An 8,870-nucleotide genomic window follows, 5' to 3' on the forward strand; every position below is an offset into this window, starting at 1 on the left:
CTGTAAAAATGTAATTTCACCTTATTCAAAACTCAATAAATCAGGCTAGGAATTAGACATTAATACTTCAAAAATATTGCTGAGTCCAAGACTGTAAAGTGTGAAGTCTGCAGGAGCCGCTAAAGTGGAGATACTGTGACACCAATGTGAGAAAAAGCACGTTTTTTACGTCAGTATCTACAGCAAACGTTGAAAATGACCTTTAAATGATTTTCTTTCCCCTGTTCTCCACTGTGAGCTCACACGCTTTTCTTCCTTCCTCCTTTTGTTTCTGTAGCTCTTCCCCAGTGCACCTCCAGAGGGCGCTGCAGGATAACTCCCCCCTCTCTGTGCAGTACCGCTGTGCGCCTGCAGGAGCCGCCACTGCCCCCTCTGTCCGCTCTGAGTCACTGCAGCTCGGGTTCGGCGCTGACTCACGCTGTTTTTCCACTTTTAGACAAACGACCTTCAGACTTGGGGCTATTTTTAACTCGAACACGGCGATCTCCCTCCAAAAAACAAAAACACAGACTCACAGAGAGAGAGGAGGCAGATCTAGGTCCAAGTGATTTGGGAGGATCACAGATTTGCATAACAGGAGGGAGAAAAGCCTGTTTGTCCTAATCGTGCATAAATCAGTCCTTGTTAAAGCTGAACAACTCAGGTTTCGAGGAACTGCTCTTGAAATACTTCTTTTTTTACCATTAAATGTAACTTTCTTAGAGAGAAATGACCTCGCTAAATGATGCTCAGCTCCAGTTTTGGCTGATATTGTAAACATACAGTCCCGATCACAAGTTGAAGACCAGTTAAAATATTTTTTGAATCACATTTTGCATGGTTAGAGGTTCAAAGTAAAGCATCATGTACAACAAGAAAAAAATGGAGCGAGACCAAAACATGATGTCAAGCTTTGATTGACAATTAAACTGAACAAGGCTGTTTTTGCAGCTGATCAACAGTTTCGGACCAAATCTGTGTAAAAGTGTGGATCCAGTGTAACTTTCAGTCAGGTTTTCACACAGTCATGACTTTGTTCTGATGCAAAGGAAGAGAGAATTTTTGAAAAGATCTTGAGGGTTACAGAGGGCAAGTTTATTTGTAGAGCACAATTCATACACAGGGCAATTCAAAGTCCTTCACAGTTGCATAAAATTACATCAAAACAGAAAAAATCAATAAAAACATCAACATAAAATTCATTAATTGCAGTAAAAGGCAAGAGTGCAGATAAAATACTTTCAGTTTTCATATGCACGGGCAAAAAGAACTGTTTTCAGCCTGGATTTGAACATTGTAAGAGTTGAGGCCTGTCTCACATCCTCGTGAAGACTGTTCCAGATTTTAGCTTCAGCCTCACCATGTTTAGTCTTGACTCTGGAACCACCAGGAGGCCCCTCCCTGAAGTTCTCAGGGCCCGAGATGGTTCATACGGCTCTAACATGTCAGAGATGGACTTTGGTGCTAAACCATGAAAAGACTTGTAACAAGCAGAGCTGTTTTAAATCCTACTCTCTGAGTGACAGGAAGCCAGTGCAGAGACCAGAGCACTGGACTAATATGGTCGTGTTTCCTGGTTCTGGATGTTCTGCAGCTCTGACAGCTGGTTTAGAGAGGCCAGTGAGCTGCCGTTACAGTCGTCTGTACGAAACAAAAAGTCAAGTGGAGACCCACACGCACTGATCAGAGGATCTGATTGGCTGGAGGATCCTTCGTCCCTGGAGCGACTGCAGCCCAAAAACCAGAGGTTCCCACAGACGAGGCCTCAGTCTGAGTCTGTGTAACATCTGCACAGAACCAGCGGCCCTTTGACGCTCCACCTGAAGCTCCATTGTTCCACTGATCGTTATGGCGCCCCCTCTCTGTGGCTCCCCTCTCTGTGGCTCGTAGAAACATCTCAGGTGGATCTGCTTGTGACGTCAGTAACGTTGAAAACCATCTGGACCAGTTTTTACTCATCAGAGAATCAAACTTTCTTCTACCTTTAAATGTCCCATGTTTGGTCTCTGTCCTAAGTCCAAACGGAGAGTCCTGTGGCTCAAGGAGACGAGGCCTTTGTTTTTGAAGCCCTTCAGTCGAAAACCTCTGATGGTTATTGGGCTCCAGTAACAGCCCTTAAGAACACCCTGACTACCCTTTATTCCAGTGCAAAAACAATATTTCCCCTGGCAGATTTTTAACCCGACTTACTTCAAGAACATTTGCCCCATGCATCGTGTTGCAGAGTTTCCTGAGCTTCACGAGGGACTGGATCCTTCAGAATTGTGCCCAGTCATGCCTCGGCTGCTCTTTCCGTCGCCGTTTCTCTTGCGTCTCGTGCTGAAATCATCCGTTTGTCCCTGAGACTTTCTCGTGATGAGGACATTTCCGAGTCTTACCCAACGCCGCCTCTGCTGCTCCACATGAGGCGTCAGCTGAGGCACTTCTGCTAAATATCAGACCTTTATCAAAAAAACACAGGCCTCATGTCTGTTCATCTGTCCACGCAATTACACAATTTGATTTATAGCTCTTGGAAACTGAACTTTCTCTTTCTAGTTAAACTCATTCTGGGGAAAGGTTTGCAGTTTGTTAGAATGAAGAACACGTTTAATGCTGAGGCGTCACTTTCCAGGACAGGCATTATTGAAGTTCAATGTTGATCAATGTTAGAATGCACACATGACTCTTCTATTCCTTTTGTGCACAAGAGCAAAGCTTTGGTAAAGTAAGTTTTTTAGTCGCACTGCAGCCTGAACCGAGAGCATTTTCTCCAGTTCAGCTTTACCCAAATCCTGTAGGCCAGTGTAATGCCTCAAGCTAAGATCTACAAAGCTCATCTAAATGGATCTTTTTCCTCCCGTCATCAGATTTTTTTTCCATCCTTTTTTGGGGGGGTATTCTACTCATTTTTTTCAACTCACTTTTTGTATTATTTTTTGTCATTTTTTGGTAATTTTTTGTCAATTTTTTTTTGGTAATTTTTTGTCAATTTTTTGTCACATTTTTGTCATTTTTTTTTTGTCTTTTTTTTGTGTCATTTTTCTCATTTTTTCGTCATTTTTTTGTCAAAGTTTTCTCACTTTTTCGTCACATCTTCATCATTGTTTTCGTCTCAGTTCTGTCGCTATTTTCACACCTTTTTTCCAGAAGCTTTTGGATTGGGGTAAAGCCAAACTGGAGAAAATGTGCTCGGTTCAGGTGGGAGTTAAGGGGTTAAAGGGACTATACGGAGTTTAAAAATGTTAAAATCATGTATCTTCGTCTGCCCTACATGTCCCAGCAAACAGTTGTTACTTCGGGCCAGAAGTGCCGTCATGCACGAGCTTAATACAGAAGCTGCAGTTACACGTATGGCCTGAGGTGGCAGTAGTGAGTATAAAACGGCCAACTTGCATCTAGCCCCTTTAATTAGACTATGTAAACAAACAGCAGCTTATGAGCTAAAGACATATGACGCATTTCTGAAGAGCCCCCACACCTGCAGCACAGTGGAGGCTTCACAAGAGGCGCTACAGGAGGAGGTATCTGGGCAAGACTCACAGCTAAGCTACACATGCCTCCTGTCATGTCCCTTCCATTGTTCTGGCTAATGGACGTTCACTGGAGAATAAAACAGATGAACTGCTAAGCTCTACCCAGGAGATGGTGAAAGACTGTTGTGGAGCGGAGGGAGCTGCGCAGGAGGAAGAGCTGTGAAAATAGCAACAAAACTGAGACGAAAACAATGATGGAAATGTGACAAAAAAGTGAGAAAACATTGATAAAAAAAGTGACGAAAAATTGATGAAAAAGTGGCAAAAATGTCACAAGAAATTGACAAAAATGTGATAAAAAAATGACAAAAATTTGATAAAAAATGGACGAAAAAATGACAAAAATGTGACAAAAAATGACACAAAAAATTACAAAAATGAGTTGAACACCCAACAAAAAAAATGATGGAAAAAAAATATGATGACGTGAGGAAAAAGATCCTCTCGGTTCAGGCGGGAGTTAAGAGGTTAAAATAACTCGCCTTTAATTTAAAGTGATGTTTTCTTTGCAGCTGCTCCATAATGTTGAATGTATCTAACACTCACTGCAGTATCATTAAGCGCGCGCATGTCTTTAGCTGAGCGCATGCACGCGTAACCCACTCTTTTATTAATTGTCGCATAATACTTAATCTTCCCTGATCTTTTTTTCCGTGAGAACACAGTCATCCCGCTCTTCTTTCTCAGCCTGATTCCTGTTCAAAAAAAAAAAAAAATAGACACCGAGAGAGAAACCAGGCCGAGCAGCGGAGGCGGAGGGAGGGGGGGGATTCTGCGAAACTCCATCCCCACGTGGGGCTCTCCTCCGTCGGCTTCGCTCTCCTCCAATCCCCGCCGTCCGCCGCTGTGGACCAATGAGCGCGCGGCGAGTGGGGCGGGCTGACGTCTGACATTCGTGGGGAGTATAAAATCAGCGCGAGGCTCGTCTCCGCAGCTCAGAATCCTTCAAACTCACGCACAAACATCACGTTCTTTTGGACTTAAAAAAACCGCACGACCTGTTCGAGGATTTTACGCGTTTGGACTTTTACGCAGCGCAGCTTTTGGATTATCCCTGCACCTTTTTTACGGATCTATTTCACGATTTCACTCGTTTTCATCATGACTCTGGAGGAACTTGTTGGATCGAGCACCACAGGCAAGAAGTGAGTACATTTACACCTAGATTCTGATTTCTTACGCATTTCGAAGGGCACGTCGTGGATATGCACGCGACGTGACCACGGCACTGATGCAAATGAAGGAGAGGATGTTACTCCGGTCTCTCCTCTTATTTCCTCACAATTTACGAACTGAAAGCTTGATTACGCGCTTATACGTGATCAGGCAAACCAATTCTAATGCAACGGTGGCAACTTTACGCACCGATGCTAATGATTTATGAGCATTTCTGCACGTTTATCCTCAAATTGACTGCAATAACCTCCTGCTTAAACATCACAGTGCATTGCTTTTATCTAAATTCTCGCTCACACACAGTAAATGACAAGTGAAATTGCAAGAAACGATGCATCTATCCCTAAATGTACAACTTTACGCACGGACATGCTCACAACGTGGACTCGCCGTGACGCACACCACGCTTAGGCACACTTCACTGCCCTTACACCCGCTTTAACCTCTTTCACTTTACGTTTTTTGGTCTAACGTTTCGCCTTGTTCCGTGCTCGTTGCAGGATGGAGACCGTGAGCTCCGCGCTGGAGTCGCTGCTGGTCGCGGCGCAGACACGCGACTGCCTGACCGTGGGAGTGTACGAGTCTGCGAAACTCATGAATGTGTAAGTATCTCCTGCGAATACCCAGTTATGTTTGTGTGTCGTCTTTCCGAGTTTTTCCGGAACGTTTGGCTGGAAAATGTCGCCAGAAGCCGGCGCGCGCTGCCCACAGCTGTCCACGTAATCCGCGCTGCGCTATTTTTAGCCCCAACTCTCAAAATAGTCAGGGGGGACGTGGCTATTTTTAGTTGCAAAGCTATTTTTACGCAATTACTGGGACATTCACCGAAAATAGGTATTTGTTTAAACTCGGAAGGTCATAGAATAATATTGAAAGCATAAGATAAGCCTTTATTGATCTCACAATGGAGAAATTCACTTGTTACATCAGCTCTAGAAACACTCAGGGCAGAATCTTATATAGGTATCTTATATACAATGAGCAAAAAGTCTAAACAGTAAAGTAGTGGCTTCTAAACTATAACCTTAACTTCACAATTAGGTCAAAAAGATTGACTTTAGTAGCTCGAATCTACATTTCCCTGGATCTCTAACGCCTCACAAATTAGCATCCGAATTGGGAAGTAAATAGGAGACTAGCCAGTTTCCTCGGCTAATTGGCTTTTATGCACAATGAACGAGTGCATTAGGCTGGAGTATGACTGCACTAAATGCTTTTAACGGGAGGGAAACTGGCAGTTTGTGGAGAGACGAGTCACGACGAAAACATGCTGACCACGCACAAACGTCACGCACGGCTATATTTAGAAACCGCTGATGTAAACACGAGCATCACGGCTCATTTTAGCACTGGCTGGACTGGTTTAGCATTTGCATAGCTTTGAAACAAGCCATGAGCACATTTCTCTAGACTAGTCAAACTAATATTTTGAGATAAGTTATGCAGATTCAAAGTTGTTTGTAGCTTTCAACTAAGACTAGCACGTTAGCTTCGATATTGGGCAACATTTCTAAAAACATATTAGTTAAATTAGCTTAACATTTTCATTCCTATATTTGGCATAATATACGTGGAAATTCCCTAAAACCTTTCCTAGATTCCCAACCAAATTTCCACGTGTTTCTGTGGGCTAGCATAGCACCGTGATGCTAACTCCTGTCCTAGCTTTATTCCTATGGAGAGTTAGCTTTCTCTTTTTCAAGTAAACATATATTTAAACGGTAAACAAGCAGCTGTAGGATAATTTACTTTACTCTGGATGTAAATAGTGTTGTTTTATAACAGTGTTTTAGCCATGAAGCTAAAGGCTAACGTTAATTTGGCGCTAACAAATGTTGAAGTAGCTCCACAATCTGAACAAATTTTTATGAAACACACTCTGCTTGAATGTTGTTTATGTGGACAGGAAGTAGCCTTTATGCCACACTGGCCATCAGGAAGTTGGCTAAAACATGCCTTTACTTAAGTCTGAAACGTCTTGTGTTTTGTGTGAAATTCCCTCAGATTTGTAACCGTGGCCTCCTCTTGTTTCCGTAGCGACCCCGACAGCGTGGTACTCTGCGTGCTGGCCACGGACGCCGAGGACTCGGACGACATCGCGCTGCAGATCCACTTCACGCTGCTGCAGGCGTTCTGCTGCGACAACGACATCAACATCCTGCGCGTGTCGGGCCTGAGGCGGCTGGCTCAGCTGCTGGACGAGGAGACCGCCGACGAGAACGGCAACGGCAAAGAGCCGCGCGACCTGCACTGCCTCCTCGTCACGGTGAGCGACGGTGCTAACGCCGGATACATGCTAACGGGAGCTAGAGACGCCAACAGGAGCTAGAGAGGCTAACGGGAGCTAGAGACGCTAACGAGAGCTAGAGACGCTAACGGGAGCTAAAGCTGACATATCTGTGGAGACAGGAAGGCCGTACTGGCAGTCCTGTTCAAGCTATTGATCTATACTTCCCCAAAATCAATGATAAAGTGTCTGTGATGAGATCTTTTTTCTTAATTTAAGCATAGAGTTCGGGATTGTGACGTCATATCACTAAGCATTATGGGATTAGCAGCAATTATAAACTAATGGAGATTTTAAAAGTTAAAATACAGGAGTTATAGTTCACATTAAAACACTTGGACACCACAGTGAGTTAGACGTATTTACCAACAGTACAGTTTCTCCACCTTTTTATACTGTTTTTAGCTAATGTTAGTCTATGGAAATGTATGCTAACAGCTGCAAAGATGGCGGATCTCCATGGTAACCGTGGAATTTTCCGAACTTTATAGAAACTTGCTTTCAATTTACAGATTTCTTGAAATTACTGGCTCAAATCATACGAAATCCGCTGTCGTCCGATAGAAAACTCCAGAAAGAAGAATAATAGAACTTATTTCAATATTTCTGATAAATTGTTGACAAAATGTGGCTTTATTAGGACTATAAGTTACATGAAAGTCGTTTAGAAATGACTAATTTAATAGAACAAGGGCAGTTCTTAACGTGACAACGCAATATTACTCCAGTTAAGGTTCAGCAATCTATATTTTAGTGATTTTAGCTTAATTAAGATTCTGTTTTTGCAAGACGAAAGTTAATGTATAGTTTTCTTAAGAACATAATAATTTTAGTGAGTACGATCTTGTTTTGGCGTCTTGTAGCTGCCATTTTGAGCTGCTATATCCAAACTTAAGCCGTTATATCTGAAGTCTAATCATTTCCTTCTCCTCTCGTCCCGCAGAACCCGCCCGTGGAGCCGCTGCAGTGCGAGGCTCTGTCCGACATCAGCAGCTTCTGCTCCGAGAGCCGCTGCCGTAACCAGTGGGTTCCCGCGCTGGAGCTGCAGGCGCGCTGAGCCGCTTTACCCAAACCGACCCGAGTCCGAACGTGACGAGCGAAATCAGCCGTCAAAATCAACCGATCACGACGACCACGCCTTCAACCCCGCGACCTCTCTCCAGCACACACACACACGGAAGAGGCGGGACTAGCGTGGCGTTTAACGGAGCCGTAACGGTGGCTAACGAAGCTAACGGTGGCTAACGCAGGCTAAAAGGCCGGAAACGAAGAGCGAGCTGTTCCGGGGAAAAAGCGGACGGTTTTTAAGAGCGGTCGCGTGACGCCGAACGGGCAGAACGCGACGCAGCTTCGACGAGAAGAGAGAACGAGAAAAAAATATGGGAAACATCGGGATGAACTCTGTAATCTAAGTGTTTTTAATACGAACTGGACACTTTTACAATGCTCAGTGTTTTATGTCGGACACGAGATGGAGAAATGTGTCAGAATGTAACACATGAGGAAACCATTGAGGTGTTTTGCCCGACGACACAATGGCGTCCGGCAATACAATGACTTTAAAATAACAAATGTTTTTAAAATGTGAGCGAATAATGGAAGTGTTGAGGACGGAGGGATTTGAACCACCGACCTTCTGGGACTCCCAAGTCGAGACAATCTTTGCTTTCAAGCCGAGCAACGTGGGGTGAATGTAACTATCGAACAATGTTTTATAAAGTGTCTTGCCAAAGGACACGACGGCACAACTTTGGGGTCTATGTAAAGGCACAAAAAAAGAGTATTTAAGTGTTTTTTACAATGTGGTGAACTGGTTTCTGGACTTATTTATGGAAATGAATTGTAATATATGGGACAAAGTTTCAGCACAAACATGGATTTTAAAGAAGAAACTTGTTTAATTGTGTAACAAT

The 8,870-nt window shown here is 43.7% G+C and overlaps 1 protein-coding gene across 1 annotated transcript; it reads left to right on the forward strand.

The window, feature by feature from the left end:
- The first annotated feature begins 4,443 nt into the window (after positions 1–4,443).
- LOC306964452 (growth arrest and DNA damage-inducible protein GADD45 beta-like) lies at positions 4,444–8,168 on the forward strand. Its single transcript, XM_079558442.1, has 4 exons — positions 4,444–4,639; positions 5,171–5,272; positions 6,708–6,936; positions 7,901–8,168. The coding sequence occupies exons 1-4, from the start codon at positions 4,596–4,598 to the stop codon at positions 8,012–8,014; spliced, it is 489 nt and encodes a 162-aa protein (XP_079414568.1). The 5' UTR covers positions 4,444–4,595; the 3' UTR covers positions 8,015–8,168.
- Positions 8,169–8,870: the final 702 nt, after the last annotated feature.

Source organism: Gobius niger, assembly GCF_951799975.1.
Source record: "Gobius niger genome assembly, chromosome: 6".
In the NCBI taxonomy this organism is placed as follows: domain Eukaryota; kingdom Metazoa; phylum Chordata; class Actinopteri; order Gobiiformes; family Gobiidae; genus Gobius; species Gobius niger.